Genomic DNA, 17255 nt, shown 5'->3' on the forward strand with positions numbered 1-17255 from the left:
AGGCTCCAAGCCACTGTGCCCGGCTCTTGGGGAGCCCGCACGCAAGAGAGCAGCCGCCCGGCAACCCCAAAACAATAAACCCTCCCCACATAATAAAGCCCAAGCCATATTTTGTAGGTAAAAAGAAAAGAAGACCCTGTCATATTTTCGGGGAAACAGGGTACCTCCAGAAGGTATCAGCAAGCTTGAAACATTTCAATCAAGTAGAATTTGTGTGTTATAGATAAGGGGCTTATAATTTAAAATTAGTACTTGTTATTTAAATAGAAATGAGGTAGAATAAGCTATAAAGTAATTTTTATACTGGATTCAGAGAAGACCCCCCACCTATATTTTAAGGATAAAAATTGTATCATTTATTTTTGCCAATAAGATAACATACAATATATGTAAACAGAGACAAATATTCATTCTACTGATCTGTCATTCATGTTATTTTCCGCAAAAACTTACAATATTAAGGTTTTTCTTCACCAGATATACAGGGACAAATCGGAAAGAAGTTTGCATTTTTACTATTTTTCAGCTCTGATCGCTTTCAATCACTTGCTTGTTTGGAAATTGATGAACACAAGCATTGGAAATAAACAATGATTTGTATTGATGATATCACTTGAGCCATGACATACTCAAAACTGGTCTCTCTCTGAGCTTTGTAAAGGGGGACACTGATTTTTTTCAGCTCATATTCTTTGATGAGAGTTGATTGAGAAGCAGGCAATTTTCTGCTCAGACTAGTGCTTTGCAAAGAAAAGCACATGGAATGAAAACAACAAAACATTGTCTTTTCTGGCAGCAAAAGCCTTAAGTCATCAAGCACTGGATCCAACAACACATTCTTTACCCCCAACGATAATGAGCAAAGGCTCGGTTAGCTTCTGCCATTTTGTGCAACTCATGTTTTTTTTTAATCACGTTGCCGTTATTGTTGGAGGCTTCCAGCAGCTCATTTGAGAGCTTTTCAGGCATTAATGTTCGCCTATGCTTGTTTTCTCTGCATTCTGTAATCATCCACTTCATGGCTAAGAATCTCCGCCGACTGATCTTTAAAGGAGTTGGTACCTGAAAAAAGCAAAAGGTGGGGTTCAATATACTTTATCATAGCATGCTAATGAAATTTACAACAAACCTACATCTTTGTCTTCAAAAAAATGTTGAAATCAAGAGTTTTGTTACAAAAACTATTCAATGTTGTGTGAATATTTTGCATGTGTAATGGCTTGCTTTTGGTGTATGCCACCCAGAGTCACATTCTTTTGATGTACGCCACCTAGATACAAAACATGCAGAGCAATAGGGTGGCCCTATAAATCAGTGCAACAATTCTGGGATCTCCACTTAGAACTAAAGTGGATGAAGGCTGTTTTCCGCAATGTTATGAACTCTTCAAAATGCAAGAGGAAATTCTCAGAAATGTTTTCCCTTATATATAAATATGCAGAAATGTATGCAAGAATCCAGGTCCACTGAAGATGACGCCATGCAATTTTAAAGCAACTCAAAAGAAAAAAAAATGCAAACAAACTTTTGTCTCAATAAAATTCAATAAACGCACGTAGCAGGCTTTTTCTGACAGCAGCAAACCTGCCAATCCATAGATGGAAACAGAAGTATCTTGAATCCCAATGGAAACATGACTTTTTATACTATTGATCTATTATAATTTCATATTTAAGTTACAAACCATGCAAACCCAACTGGGTTGAGTTGGAGGAAATTAGATGTGCCTGATACCAGGGTGTTAGTTCTTTAAAGGACTCATTACCTATTTTATAAGCCATCATATTGCTTGGTTTTGGCTTGGCTGGATAGGTGATTGTGATTTATAATCTAGTATTTATAACTATGTATTACGTGCAAAGTTGGTCATTGTGGCACAGTCACTAAACAACGGTTTTAAAAACTCAATGCATTCCGTTAACTCGGCATTCTCTATTTATAACTTACCTGATACTTTTTACCTCCTCTTATGATACCTGCAAGCCCAATTACAGGTTGACAGTTTTCAATTGCTTGATGGAAGATTTTGTAAGGGTTGCACTCAATTTTTTCTTTCATTTCCTCATCTGCTTCATGATATTTCGCAAGTTGCTTCCTCTTAATGGCCTCTAAAGTCTTAATCCCCCCCAAAAAAGTAAAGGAAGGATTGCTCACTCAGCAATATGATTTATTCAACATGGAACTAATTTCAATATGCAGATGGACACTAATCACTGTTACATCACTACATTTTGTTTTACATAGGGTATGCAACTTACAAATCCATGACATTTGAGAAAGATTCAAAGAGCAAAACCCCAACCTCTCCTTGGCTACTAGATGTAATAAAGAATTTCTCAATTCTCAAAGCTATTGATTTCTAAAATAATACTGTCTATCAGCAGGGTCTTAGAAAGCATAATTATAAATTAGAATGAATATGGTGACACAGATGCATACATGTATATGTTTGCTTTAGCTAATTATATACACTGTACTATTGTACAGTACATTCTATGTTTTTCTGTATTTTTTTTACTTACTTTTTAAGCATGTTATGGCTTTTTTGATAATGTACTGTATCTTTTTTTGTGACTTTTGTCTTTTTGTTTTCCTGTTATCTTTTAAAAGCAATAAAAGTTACAAGAAAAGAAAATTAAAAAGGCTTTAGAAAAATTCCAAACCTGCTTCTACAATAATTCTGAAAGGCAGGTTTAAAAATACGGTGCATAAAGACAGACCTACATATAATTTATTATTCTTTTGACATTTGATAAGCAAACTGAGGAAATAACTGAATATGCAATAGATTGTTAAAATAAGGGTAAGCACTTTTTAATATAACCATAAAATAGGGATATTATGCCCTTCCCATATGGGCAATAATCAAGGAAAGGTATGTGAAACATGAATTGTACCTGATTCATGATGGTACGGGCCAAAAGTTTATCACCTCCTTTCATCATCATGTTAATAAATCTGCTGTAATGACAAAACAGAAATGTTTTGAAACCATCCGTTTAATGAAGTTTGAAGTTATGATGAAAAAAGTGACTTGTCCTCAGACTGATAACTGTTGCACCACCCCTCCCCTCCAATCACATAAACAAAATTCAGGCACTTAGCAACCACTATGTATTTATTATAGTTACAGTGCTCCAGAGCACTGTTTGATCACTATTTCCAATGTTCCCACCTGGCTTCAACGTGGAAATCTGGTTTCACTTAATGAACAATGTGGTGCATTTAAAAACTGCAATGGTTTGCTTAATCACCATGGCCAAAAGGTCATAAATCAGGTGCAGTTCACTTAACAACCTCCTTCCTCTGCAATGGAAATTCTGGTCATGTTAAGGACTACCTGTAGTACTCAGTCATCTAAGTAATATTCTATAACATAAAACTTTCATAATTAAGTAACTAAAATTCTCCAACTTATAGATATTATTTGAAAACTTAAACAAAAAATTGGATGGATCAATAATGGCTGTGCAAACTCAATATAATATTCAAAAGTAGGAAATAACAGTTGGATTGATTTGCAACTCAATGAATTGTAATCTGATTTGGAACCTGAGCTGCTGCTGTCAGATGTGAAAAAGAAAGCACTTGGTTTGGAAAATGCACATCTGCCACAAAAGATTAAAAGGAATATGAATATTAAAAATACTAAAATAATGGAATTGATGAAGGATGGACTGGACTTTCTTGGCAAGAGAAGTGTTGTGTTTTTAAGGAGAATTTTTCAACAGTGAATGTTGCAGACACATTTACAACAGACTAATGAACTTTGGAAATGAGATGCAATTGTTGGGAAAGTTCCCAATTAAAAACCTGAGGAAAAGTTTCAATATAAAGAACCAAATGGGCATATCTGATCCTGGACAATCAGAGATAATGACTGGGGTAATTTGTGGTAAATAAAAAACTGTTGTAAGCTTTCTACAAGTAATTTACAGGAAACAGACTATTAACAGAAGCCCCTGAATTCTAACTTTCTATTGTTTAACTTGTTAACTATTTTTTCTTTCAAATACATAAAGTACGACAGGTCAATTGGTTGCAAATAGATGCAGAAGCTTATAACTTTTGGACTTGCTGCAAACAATCTGTCAGTATTTAATTAGGGACGTTTTTGTTTTTTGATGTTTTATTTCACTTTGTTAATGTTCTTGTTGTTTTGTTTTGATAATTCAATTTTCTTTTGAATTATGTAATATATTTTGAATAAATTATTAAACTATAAATTATGTTTTATTCTTTAATCATTTTCCTGCACCATTTTTTAATTTCAGTTTGTACTAGTTTTACCATTATAAATGTAATCTTTAATAAAATTAGTATTAAAATGATTTTAAAAAACCAAACCTTATCCCGGGATCATAAAACACAGAACTGGTGATGCTGGATTCGGTGGCTTTTACCGGCTGGATTGTTTTCAACTGCCGTTCATTTTTTTCCTCCTCTGACATTTTCTCTGGAGATTTACGATAACTTTCTTTATTCACTTCTGGATCAATATATGTAGGATTGTATCGGGTCCATCTGACTTGAGTCAGCCTACAAAGGATTTGATGAGCAAAAAACGATTGTCAACACCAATATTTTCAACTTCCAGCACATGAAAATCTAGAAGGCTGCATATAGCCTTCCTTTCTCACGTGCAAGTCTCCCTGGTCCAGTCTCTCGGGTGCAACGCCCAAAGCTAGCCCGAACAAAGCGAGCAGAAATAAACCCAGTTGGTCCCGATGACTTTAGACGTTGCATGCAACTTGGCTGACCTTGAAAAGCTTAAAAGGGGAAAGAAGCCACGCCAACTGCTTGCACAACATTGCGTGATTGTGGCCACGTAGGAGACGAGGGTAATTTAATTTTAATTTCACAGAAGGCATTTGAGGATTTCCTCCCACCGTTTCTATGCACGTTCCCGCCTGGCATACATGGCTGCTTGGAGGAGCCATAATGCTTAAGGGCGATTCTAGTTAGGGAACCAACATTAAATCCAACCCCCCTTTCTCTATTGCATGGCGTCGTTTCAAGCCTTTCCCTTTCTTTGCTGCTCCTCCCTTCCTTACCCGGGTAGCCAGAGCTTCCGAGAGCCACGGAACTGCCGGACCAGGCGCCCCGCTTTCTCCACCACGGGGGACGCCATCTTTCTTCAGGACCTCGTCGAGGGCTGTCCAAAGGACCGCCTGGAAGGGGAGGAGCGCCGTTGCTGTGGAAACGGCCTTCTGGGGACTTTCCCCGCCCTCCCCCCCCCCATTCCATGAGCCCATCAACTGAGGCGGGCGATTCCTTCTTCGCTTTTTAAATTTTATTTTATTTTATTTCATCAAGCATGTATTAGATAACATATATAAGTATAGACATGATTATGAATACATGAAATGAATACAAATACAAGGGAATATTAGGACAGGGACGGTAGGCAGGCTGGTGGGCTTATGCAGGCCCCTTTCAGTAACAGACCTCTTAGGAATGGGGTGAGGTCGACAGTAGACAGTCTAAGGTTAAAGTTTTAGGGGTTTGGGGAAGAAACCACAGAGTCAGGTAGTGCATTCCAGGCGTTGACCACTCTGTTGCTGAAGTCGTATTTTCTGCAATCGAGTTTGGAGCGGTTCACCTTAAGTTTGCATCTATTGTGTGCTCGTGTATTGTTGTGGTTGAAGTTGAAGTAGTCATTGACAGGAAGCACGTGGTAGCGGATAATTTTGTGTACTACCCTTAGGTCAGACCAAAAGTGTGGCGTAGTTCTAAGTTGTCTAAGCCCAAAATTTAAAGCCTGGTGGCATTAAGTATTCTTTGCCGGCAGCGGAGTGGAGGACTCTTCTCAGGAAATATCTTTGGACTCGCTCAATTGTATTAATGTCTGATAGGCAGTGCGGGTTCCAGACAGATGAGCTGTATTCGAGAATAGGTTTAGCAAATGTTTTGTATGCTCTGGTTAACACTGCAATATTACCAGAGAAGAAGCTACACAAGATTAGGTTAACAACTCTTAATGCCTTTTTGGCAATGTTATTACAATGGGCTCTGGAATTTAGATTATTAGATATGAGTACTACAAGTTCCTTAACATGCTTAAGCAAGAGGGCTATCTCTGCTGAGACATCCGGATATGCTATCGTTCCCTTCTTGGTGTATCTGTAAAAAAGTGCAACAACAAGTTTTACTTGCTTGTGTAATCGTCTCAATTTCTTGCTGAGGTAGTGAGTGGACATCCTTCCAATCCTGGCCAAGTACTCCTCGCTTTTTCAAGTGGTAGAAACAACGCGCTGGTTGGCACAATAAGTCAAGGATGAGACATTAAAAAATGGGGCTAATAGTAGCTGCGTCCAAAAAATACTCATCGCCAAAAGAAGCGGTTCTAAGGAAAACGCAACTGAGCAAGTCGGCTGGGATAGAACTTGGAACTACAGCTCCCAAAATGCCACTGGCGGGAGTTGTCTCCCTCACTTCTTTGGAAGATGCAGTACTGTGGGAGGCTGGGCCACACTAGGAATAGCAATAGTAATAGCAGTTAGACTTATATACCGCTTCATAGGGCTTTCAGCCCTCTCTAAGCAGTTTACCGAGTCAGCATATTGCCCCCAACAACAATCCGGGTCCTCATTTTACCCACCTCGGGAGGATGGAAGGCTGAGTCAACCCTGAGCAGGTGAGATTTGAACAGCCGAACCGCAGAACTGCAGTTAGCTGAAGTAGCCTGCAGTGCTGCATTTAACCACTGCGCCACCTCGGCTCTAAAGACTCATCCTTGCTAGTTTGTGATAGTTTGCCCTATGGTTGCAAGAAGATCCCTCTGGAAAACTACAGCCCGTGCAAAATGTGTTTTGTAAGCCCCCTCTTATCTGTTTTGGATCAACAAACTATGTTGTAGTTGGTGTGCACAGGGTATTTATTCCAGGGGAAAGTGAAGACTGTGTGCTTTTGTCCATCACTGAAGGACTGGGGAAAGAGTACAGAAAAGAGCAAATAAATAAATAAATGAAAGAGAAAAATCTTGAACATAGAATGTTCACAAAACTTGGTTCTTATTTTTAGTTTTAGGAGTAGAAAACGGGAATATGAAATGTTCCTTTCTGCTTAAAATTAAGAATTTGGAGTCATCCAATAATGGCTAAGACACTGAACTTGTTGATCAGAAAGGTCGGCAATTCAGGGGTTTGAATCCCAACTCCTGGTAGCGGAGTGAGTTCCCGTTACTTGTCCCAGCTTCTGCCAACCTAGCAATTCGAAAGCACGTAAAAATGTGAGTAGAAAAATAGGAACCACCTTTGGTGGGAAGGTAACAGCATTCTGTGTGCCTTCGGTGTTTAGTCATGCTGACCACATGACCACATGATCTTCGGACAGCACTGGCTCTTTAGCTTTGAAATGGAGATGAGCACTGCTCCCTAGAGTTGGAAACAACTAGCACATATGTGCGAGGGGAATCTGTACCTTTATCTTAACAAATTTGAAAGGCGATTCAGGAAAAGAAAAGACTTCACATGATAAGCTATAGACTTATGGAGTTCATTGCTATAGTACAAGCTAACCCTGCACTAGTGGGAATACGCTAGGAAGAAGAAGATGACTACAGTACAAGCTGAGGTGTGTTAATCCCTTAGTTCAGATGGCTTTAAATATGAATTAGTCATGGGAGAGTATCATTGGCTAATATAGAAGAAAACTGGGGAAGGCAGTTGAAGTCCATCTCAGAGCCTGTTCAAATTCACATCCTTCCTTCTTCCCTTAGGGCTATTTGTCCCATAGAAACAATTGATTTTTTAAAAAGTTTTTTTTTATTGAACAATTATATTATTTTAATATGAATTGGAAAGATGTGTACCTGGAAAAACAGACTGTTACAAACAAAAGAACGTAAGTATTGGCTGTCATAACTGAATATAGCTTGTGCTGTTTAAGGGGTATTAGTCTAGGAATTAAATACTGTTTCTTTAAGGGACTGCCTCTCCGGTAATAGTCTTGCCTTCTGGGAAATGTGGTTTTATGTCACGTGATCACACCTGTGTTTTTGATTGGCTACTGGGAGTTTACTAGATAGTGCAGCTCAAACCCCGGGCATAGTGCAACGTGCTTTTCTCACCATGGTAGTAATTCTACCGTGTTTTTTTCTTCACTATATTACATAAATAGGACAAATTAAGATCAATTCGAAAGAATCTCTTCTGACTCTAAGTGACTGATTTGAGAATGCCTGATAATAAATCTGATCTGCTTGAACCTTTGCGCAAAGTTTAACTGTCTGAGAAGAGCGATCCACTTGGACCAGAACAGTGAAAAAATGGTATTTTTGCAACCAAACTTCGTTTGAGTAAGAAGAAAACTAAACTTCTCCTTGCTAAAGAAAGACTGTTTTTGTGTGAGGAGTGTAAAGCCTCTCTGTGCAAAGAACAGATTCAGTAAATCAAAGTGGAGGATTAATTTCCTCTTTTTGCCCAAATAAGCGAAAGCCTTACTGCTTAACTGATTGTAAAAGCCTCATGGAAAGGTTTCTATGGAAACTTAATTTGCATGATAAAAACAGCTCCTACAACCTAGCCATCTCAATCTGCATGTTAAAGCCAGCTCCTATAGGAAGCTTTTTGCATCTGAATTCCTTACAGGCAACACCTTCAAAGTTAACAATATAAAACAGAGCCCCCAGTCCAATGTTGTCTTGATTTTCGTTTGCTAAACTGGCGACGCAAAATCCTTTGGAGGTTTACAGAGTATCCACAGTCCAAGTTGAAATCCCAATCAAGGGAATTCAGTATCGGAAGGCTGGCTTGCAATCCTCATTAAAAACAAAAACAAAAAAAAGCCCGCCCTTGCCAGTTACTCCAAACATTAGTCACAAACAGCACCCTCTGGTGGCTCCTCTACAAACTTGAAACCAGTATTTCAAGCCAAACACATGCAGTGCACCCTAGCGACCAAAAGGTGAACTGCACCTGCATCTCCCAAAGCTTGCAACACACCCTAGTAGCCAAGAAGTGGAGCACGCCCACATCTTTCAAAGCTTGCAACGCACCCTAGTGACCAAAAGTGCAAATTTCACTGAACATTCACAATACATTCAGGAAATTTCCTGTACTTACCCTAAGTCATGGAATCTTCTCCAGCCACCCCTACTCTTACATGCTTTACTTGTCGGAGCCAACGGGAAGCCATTGGTCCTGATCCCACCAAATCCATGGGGTACACCTTCCCATCTCCCCCTGCATACGACACCGGTGCAGAATGGCAACCTTGGTGGTGGAAGGTGGACTTGGCAACTAGCAGGCCACAGAAGTTCTCTGACAGGCCAGGCAAAGATTATTTGGAATGGAACCGTACCTTCTCACATATCGTCCATGCCAAAGGGTTGGAGCCTCAGGAGGAGATCATACATATGAAAGCTTGGCTAGGACCAAATTCTGCACAATTAGTAATACAAATCTACTCCATTTATTTAGATGATCCAGTCAGCGCCCTTAAAGTAGCTTGGGAAGAACTTGATCAATGGTATGGTGCACCTACGTTCATAGAGGCCATACTCTTGGACCAGGTCAGTGATTTCCCTGACATCAGTCTACATCACCCTGACCAGTTATGAATATTCTCTATCCTCCTTAAGCAACTACGGGTAGCTCAACAGGATCCCATCCTGAAGGGACTGACATGTCTTGACCACTACAACATGCAGAAGCCTATCATTCGAAAGCTACCAGGACAGTTAATTGAAGAATGGCTCAAACTATCTGATGTTTACAGGGCAAATAATCTAGACAGAAACCCTCCCTTTGCTGCTCTCGCAGAATTTGTTGCCCACCAAACAAAGCTATACAACGACTTTTGAAATCGAGGCCTTAGAGAAAAAAGGTTCCCAATTGCCAAAAAGACCATTCAGAACTCTGGTTCAACCAAGAGTCCAGGGCAAAATGTTTATGTATCTGTACATAAAACACTCCACCATGAACAACTCAGATGTGCAATTGTCAAGGAGAGTTCAACTCCAAAAAAACAATAAAAACCCATTCTGTCCACTTCACAAGTCCTCACATGCTCTGAACAAGTGCAGAGAATTTGGAAAGAAGTCCCTGGAGGAAAGGAAAGCTCTAATTAGGGAGTACAAAGTCTGCTACAAGTGTTGCGAGTCTACGGAACACATGGCCAAACCTGTACAGCTAAGGTGCAATGTCACATCTGCAAGAGTAACAGACACCCAGGTGCCCTAAATCCAAATTCTGAGATGACATAACATCCGACTGCTGACCCTCCTCCGAACAATAAGTCTCCACACAACACCAAAGCGTACCCAGAAGCTGCCACAAATGTCAGCTGCACCTCAGTATGTGGTGCTTCTCCATCACCTCGCACATGCCACCAGCTCTGCCTAACTAAAGTCTACCCAGCTACACGCCCAGAAGAAGCCGTGAAATGTATGTAATAGTAGACTCACAAAGCAATCAACTGTTAGCCAGGTCAGCATTCTTCGACCTCTTTGACATCCAAAGCACAGAGACATACTTCACGATATCAATGTGCACTGGCACCCAGCACACTGCGGGGAGGAAAGTTGATGGACTGCATATAATCATTGGATGGGAGTGCACAGTTCCCACTGCCGCCATTGCTAGAATGGGATGCTCTACCAGATGATTGCAGTCAGATTGCAACACCAGAGTTAGCAAGCATCATACCTCACCTGAGGCACCTGGCTAATCACTTTACTGCCCTAGATCCTAAAGCTAAAATCATGCTTTTGCTGGGAGCAAACGCCTCCAAAGCTTTTGGCCCCCCTGGAGTGGTCAAAGGCCGAATGGGTTCCCCATTCACTCTCAAGACAGGACTCGGGGGGGGGGGGAGGATCTGATGTTGCGACGGTATGACGTGCGATCTCGGAGCAAAAGTTGACACTTTTGCCTCTGGACTGTCCATTCGGACCTAAACCATCCCGAAGAGACGGTGACAGGGAAGAGTACGTCTTGCTGATCTCAGGGACACCACAAAGGCCCTGATTGATCCAAGAGAAACTCTTCTTGCTGGCAACAATAAGCACAGCCTCAAGCTGCTGAAGTCAGGACAGCTCTGCAATGGGAGGAAAGCGGAAATAGGGAGTGTGTCCATTTGGTGAGGAAATCTTATTTTTATAAAAGAGTGCGAAAAAAGATTGAAGTTAAATTAAACTGGTTAAGAAAAGGAAATAAGCGGCGAAATTAAGCATTATTGGACAGTGTGTTATTTTTTATTTTTTTTCTATGGATGGAAGTTTTATAAACATTTTTTACTTTTTAAAGTGAAAGTATCAGATTTTCTTCTTCTATTTCTTTTTTTACCTATGGATTAAGTCTTTTCCTTTATTTCCTCAATACTGGTTGGGATGGATTTTTTCTTTTTATTTTGTTTCATTTAAGAATTTTGTTTCTTCTAAGCCTGAAACGTAAGGAAAATATAAAAGGAATATAAATGTTGAATGTTGAAAGTTGATTTTATTTTTATGCCGCCCTTTTGAATTTGAATTTACAATTCAAGGGAGGGGGAAACAAACAAAGTTACAAAATATAAAGATCATACACAGTTAAAAAACACAACAATCATACCATTCGAAGTGGGGCTGCAAGTCTTTAGCCCCAGGCCTGTCGGAACAGCCAGATTTTAAGGGCTATGCGGAAGGCCTGGAGGGTGGTGAGGGTACGAATCTCCATGGGGAGTTCGTTCCACAGGGTCGGAGCAGCCACAGAAAAGGCCCTCCTCCGGGTAGTCGCCAGTCGACACTGGGTGGCTGATGGAATTCGGAGGAGGCCTAGTCTGTGGGATCTTATTGGTCTAGTGGAGGTAATTTCCCCCGAAGGGGACTCAGGGCGGCTCACAACTCAACCAGGGAAGGGGAATACAAACAAGAATTTAAAATGACATAAAAAACAATGCATGATTAAAACACAACAGTCATACCAATTCGAGATGGGGGCAACAGTTCTTTAGCCCCAGGCCTGTCGGAGCAGCCAGGTTTTAAGGGCTTTGCGGAAGGCCTGGAGGGTGGTGAGGGTTCGAATCTCCACGGGGAGTTCGTTCCAGAGGGTCGGAGCAGCCACAGAGAAGGCTCTCCTCCGAGTAGTCGCCAGTCGACACTGGCCGGCGGATGGGATTCAGAGGAGGCCTAATCTGTGGGATCTAATTGGTCTAGTGGAGGTAATTGGCAGCAGGCGGTCTCTCAAGTACCCAGGTCCAATACCATGAAGGGCTTTATAAGTGACGACTAGCGCCTTGAAGCGTATCCGGAGACCAATAGGCAGCCAGTGCAGCTCGCGGAGGATAGGTGTTACGTGGGTGAACCGAGGCGCACCCACGATCGCTCACGCGGTTGCATTCTGGACAAGCTGAAGTCGCCGAATGCTTTTCAGGGGCTGCCCCATGTAGAGCACGTTGCAGTAGTCCAGTCTAGAGGTCACAAGGGCACGAGTGACTGTTGTGAGAGCCCCCCGGTTCGGGTAGGGACGCAACTGGTGCACCAGGCGAACCTGTGCAAATGCCCCCCTGGTCACAGCCGACAAGTGGTGTTCAAAAGTCAGCTGTGGGTCCAGGAGGACTCCCAAATTGCGAACCCTGTCTGAGGGGCGTACTGTTTGACCCCCCAGCCTGAGAGATGGAACACTTGGCCAATTAGTAGGAGGGAAGCACACCAGTCACTCGGTCTTATCTGGGTTGAGTACAAGCTTGTTAACCCCCATCCAGTCCCTAACAGCCTCGAGGCCCTGGCACATCACGTCAACCGCTTCACTGAGTTGGCACGGGGCGGACAGATACAACTGTGTATCATCCGCATACTGATGGTATTTTATCCCGTGCCGTCGAATGATCTCACCCAGCGGCTTCATGTAGATATTAAACAGGAGGGGGGACAGGACCGATCCCTGCGGCACCCCATAATTCAGGGGCCTAGGGGTCGACTTCTGCCCTCCGACCAACACCGACTGCGACCTGTCCGAGAGGTAAGAGGAGAACCACCGAAGGACAGTGCCTCCCACCCCCACCTCCCGCAGTCGTCGCAGAAGGATACCATGGTCGATGGTATCGAAAGCTGCTGAGAGGTCAAGGAGCACTAGGACGGAGGCATAACCTCCATCCCTGGCTCTCCAGAGGTCATCGATCAATGCGACCAAAGCGGTTTCCGTGCTGTAGCCCGGCCTGAATCCTGACTGGAAGGGATCTAGATAAAGATCTAGATCTAGACAAAGAGAGTAGTAATCCTAGAGGGAAAAGAAGTTACACTGCCACTTGGAGGTTGGAGGTTGATTGCTTTTTACTTTTTTTTCCTTTGATATTTTGACCTTGCACTTCAAAGGCTTCAGCTTGTTTATAGAAGAAATAAGGAGAAGAGCATGGGTTGTTTACACAGGTGCTCTTTGGATGCTTGTTGGTAGCTGGAAAAAAAGTGAAAACAAAGATTTGTTTTTGATCTTGAAGACTATTTTTATTTCATTTTCGTTTTCATTTTATACAATCACTTATATACTGTGCAATTAAGAAAACAGTAAACACAACTCATCTTATATTCCACCATAGAAAACCAACATAACACTTCAACCCTCCATACACCCTTTCTTCTCCCCCTCCAACTTTCATTTCTCCCCTCCAACATTCCCCTCTTCTACTTCCCCTCCCCCTCAAACATTCCTTTCTCCCCTTCTCTCCATCTCACCCTCCTTACATTCCCCTCTCACTCCCTCTCTACTCCTCCCTCTTCTTTCCCTCTACTCCTCACTTCGGTGTATTTCTACTATTCATTAATCTATTCAATTTATATTTTACTAAAATTAAAAGAAAAGAAGAAAAAAAAGAAAAGAAAAGGAAAAGAAAAAAAAGAAAAGGGAGCAACAGTATACAAGTGCGTTCTTATTGTTTTAGAAATTGAAACTATGTTTCCCCCCTCCCCCCCTCCCCCCTGTAAACCCCCCTCCCTACCCCCCTTCCCACTTCCCAGATCCCATACCCGGCATAGCTTTTTATCAAACACAGTCTAGAGTATATTAGAACCAAATAGGTTAAAAATTAAAAGATAAAAGAGAAAGGAAAAAAGAAAGGAATAAAAAAAAAAGGGAAAAATCAATAAACTCTCTACCTTGAGCTCAGCTTCCCATCATTATTAGAACTTAAACAATGTACATCATTCCAGATCTCAATTAATTAATTGCTTGCAGGATTTCAAACTATATTGAGACCAAATAAGTTAATCAAATAAAATTCTACTCTAGGTAAGGGCCTTATCTCTTTATCTAAATATCTGTCTATTTCCAAACCTTTAATTTGTCCCTTTTATACCTCCTTCTCTATGAAGCAATTTAAACACATCTCAAATTCTTCTCTCGGTTTCCTTTTCCAACTCTTCTCGTCCTGCCTCTACCCGTGTCCATATATATATTTTATTTTCATCCGTACTCCTCTCATATTTGCTCCGCCTTCCTGCAAACTCCCTGGGTATATCCTTCCCAACGTTATATTCAAGTAACAGTTTATACAAAAATCAACTTACTTTCTGGCTCAAAATAAGCTCTAATTCAACCTTCACTACCCTCCCATCTACACCACACTTCACAACTCCATTCAACCTGAACCACGATCCAAGAACACCACGATCTCCGCCCTCCTCACCCTAGAAAATAAATCATGAGCAATTTATATAAAAGTTCAAAATTATCCATCAAGTCTTTTTTAAGTCCCATACAATATATTTTCCGAGGAAGTCAACATTAGTTCTTTCAGCCTTAATGTCTCTTCATCGATATACAACTATACCATTTCAAGCAAGACAGAAGTCACAGATTATTGTTCAAGTTAGGAATTAAGCAAATGTTTTGGAAGCACGACTAAGTCCTTGTTCTCTGCTCTTCTGCGCTTCCGGAGGGGGAAAGCGATACCTCCTGCCTTGTAGTTGTGTGTTTTGTTGTTTCTCTTCTACTTCTCCTTGTCTTTCTCCAAGTCCAGGTAGTTCAGGATGTCCCGCCTTTAGGATCTTATAATAAAAGTCTCGGGCTTCCCAAACAGAGTTGAGACGATGTTTTTGGTCATCAAATGTAACTATAATACCGAATGGCACATGCCATCTGTACTGTATCCGACAATTTCTGTGTTCTTTAGTTAGAAAAGCATAGTCTCTCCTGGCTCTTAACATTTGAGGTGGTATTTCTTTGAAAACGATCAAGTCCTGTCCATCAATTCGCAGCCTGTTATTATAAAACTCTTGTAATATCGCATTTCTGGATTCTCTTGTTGCAAAATATATAATTATGTCTCTCGGAAGCTGTCTCTGTTTTGCTGCCCACGAATTATGGCGGTAAATTTTTTGGATCTGCCAATCAAAGTTGAGTCCTGGACTTCCCACCACATGACTGAAAGCCTCAGAAAAAGTCTGTTTCAAATTCTCCTGTTCATTTTCACGCAATCCCCTAACTCTTATTGCAAACACCGTCTTTTTATAATTTGTCATAACAATTTGTTTTTCTGCATTTTCAACTTCCTGTTGCAAAACTTCAATTTTAGGTGTCAGATTAGAGTTAGCTTCTTCCAAGAGTTCCAGCTTATCTTCCATTCCAGCCATATCTGGAATGTATCAGTCCAGTCATAACTGTAATCTGTCATTACAGTTATGACTCCAATCATATCCTCCTTTGTTTGAGCAATCTTGGCATCAAGCTTATCACATAAGTCCGAAATAAGTTGCTTCATTTCCTCTCTAAATTCTTTAAGAGTTTCAAAAAGAAATTCTTTCATTAACAAATCTCCAGTAGAGGGCGTAGAAGGCAAGGGCTGCGGCTTTGTAGCAATTGCTTGGGATGTATTGTTAAAAAAACGTCTGGGTTGCTTTAATTTCGGAGCCATTATAAAAAGGAAACAAACAGAGTCTTTGAACACGTTGGTTTAAGATAAGGTACTTTCAATAAACTTTTGGCAATTGATAAAAAGAAGTCTTCAAGGAAACAGGGCTAATTAATTTGTGATTCGTATAACAAATGCGGAAGCTATAAAATCGCCATTAAAAAAAAACAATTAAACAAAGGAGTTTTTTATAAAATTGAAGCTGGTATTTTGAATAATAATAAAAAAGGAGTTCTCAGGAATGGTCACTGCTCGGATTGATTTTAAATAACTTAGTTTCAAAAATTTGTCCTGAGGGGGGGGGGGTAACTTGCCTTGAGCTGAAAAAAGACAGCTGAGAAGCTCTGGCCGGAGTGAATGACTCAGCTTTTGTTGAACCCTCTTCTCCGTTCACAGCCAAAGAAAAAAAAAAAGCTGTGAACTACAAAGAGGATTCTAACGACTGAGTCCCTCCCTGCTCCTTTCTTGCCTGAAAAGAGAGATATCTATAGATCTTATAGATATACGAACCAGAACTCTGAGGGCAGCTCCGTTGAGCCACCGACGACGGCAGGCACCTCCCCCCGGAAGTCCAAAACAAAGATTTGTTTTTAAACCAGAGTGGTAGTGTTTACTAATTGGAAGGATGGCACAACATCCAAAAATCCTATAACATTACAACAGATTATGTTTGGAATTCAAAAATTATTAGAAACAACAGAGAATTGGGAAGAGATGGGAAAATATTGAAAATATAAATTATAATATGGTAAAACCTGATGGAAAAATGGAAGATATCCAGCAAATGGAAAAAGTGGAGGCTAGAGTCCTAAAAACCCAAGGGAAAAATGAACAAAGAGGCAAGATAATCATGGATATTGACAGTGAACTGAGTGTGATTGGAGATGGAAAGAGTGGAACAAGGAAAGGGAAGATGGATGGAAAGGTGCTTTACTCCAGATTTCAAGGTATAGAAGAAGAAAAAAGAATTGATTGACTTAAGGAGAGAAACTTAGACAAAAACACTTCTGATGTACACAGTGTATTTATTCAAGAGGGAGATGAAAACAGTATGTTTTTGTCCATCACTGAAGGACTCTGGAAAAGAGTGCAGAAAAGAACAAATAAATAAATAAATAAATAAATGAAAGAGATGACTAAAATTACAAACAGCCCGAGAAAAATCTTGAATGTAGAATGTTCACAAAACTTGGTTTTTATTTTTAGTTTTAGGAGAAAATATGAAATATTTTTTTCTGCTTAAAATTAAGAATTTGGGGTCATCCAATAAATTTGAAAAGCGATTCAGGAAAAGTCAAGACTTCAGATTTATGGAGTTCGTGGCTACAGTATAAGCTGACCCTACACTAGCAGGGATACCCTAGGAAGAAGATGGCTACAGTACAAGCTGAGGAGTGTTAGTCCCTTAGTTCAGATGGCTTTAAATATTAATT

The 17255-nt window shown here is 40.6% G+C and overlaps 1 protein-coding gene across 1 annotated transcript; it reads right to left on the reverse strand.

Moving 5' to 3' along the window:
- Nucleotides 1-332: 332 nt before the first annotated feature.
- Nucleotides 333-5171, reverse strand: MRPS7 (mitochondrial ribosomal protein S7). The gene is made up of 5 exons (XM_014060198.2): nt 5055-5171; nt 4348-4539; nt 2898-2961; nt 1948-2115; nt 333-1062 (listed from the first exon to the last, which is right to left on the reverse strand). The coding sequence occupies exons 1-5, from the start codon at nt 5129-5131 to the stop codon at nt 841-843; spliced, it is 723 nt and encodes a 240-aa protein (XP_013915673.2). The 5' UTR covers nt 5132-5171; the 3' UTR covers nt 333-840.
- Between the last annotated feature and the right edge of the window lie 12084 nt (nt 5172-17255).

The sequence above is a fragment of the Thamnophis sirtalis genome, unplaced genomic scaffold, assembly GCF_051295495.1.
Source record: "Thamnophis sirtalis isolate CommonGarterSnake01/CBP01778 unplaced genomic scaffold, rThaSir2_p1.2 scaffold_3, whole genome shotgun sequence".
NCBI lineage: Eukaryota > Metazoa > Chordata > Lepidosauria > Squamata > Natricidae > Thamnophis > Thamnophis sirtalis.

Bases quoted from the DNA above. Each gene is read 5' to 3' on its own strand.
- MRPS7 (XM_014060198.2), bottom strand. From the start codon at position 5,131: ATGGCGTCCCCCGTGGTGGAGAAAGCGGGGCGCCTGGTCCGGCAGTTC. The intron at 2,962-4,347 runs GTTTGGTTTTTT...TTGTCATTACAG, and splicing joins TTTTATGATCCCGGGATAAG to CAGATTTATTAACATGATGA. The intron at 1,063-1,947 runs GTAAGTTATAAA...TGCTTTTTTCAG, and splicing joins GAGGAGGTAAAAAGTATCAG to GTACCAACTCCTTTAAAGAT.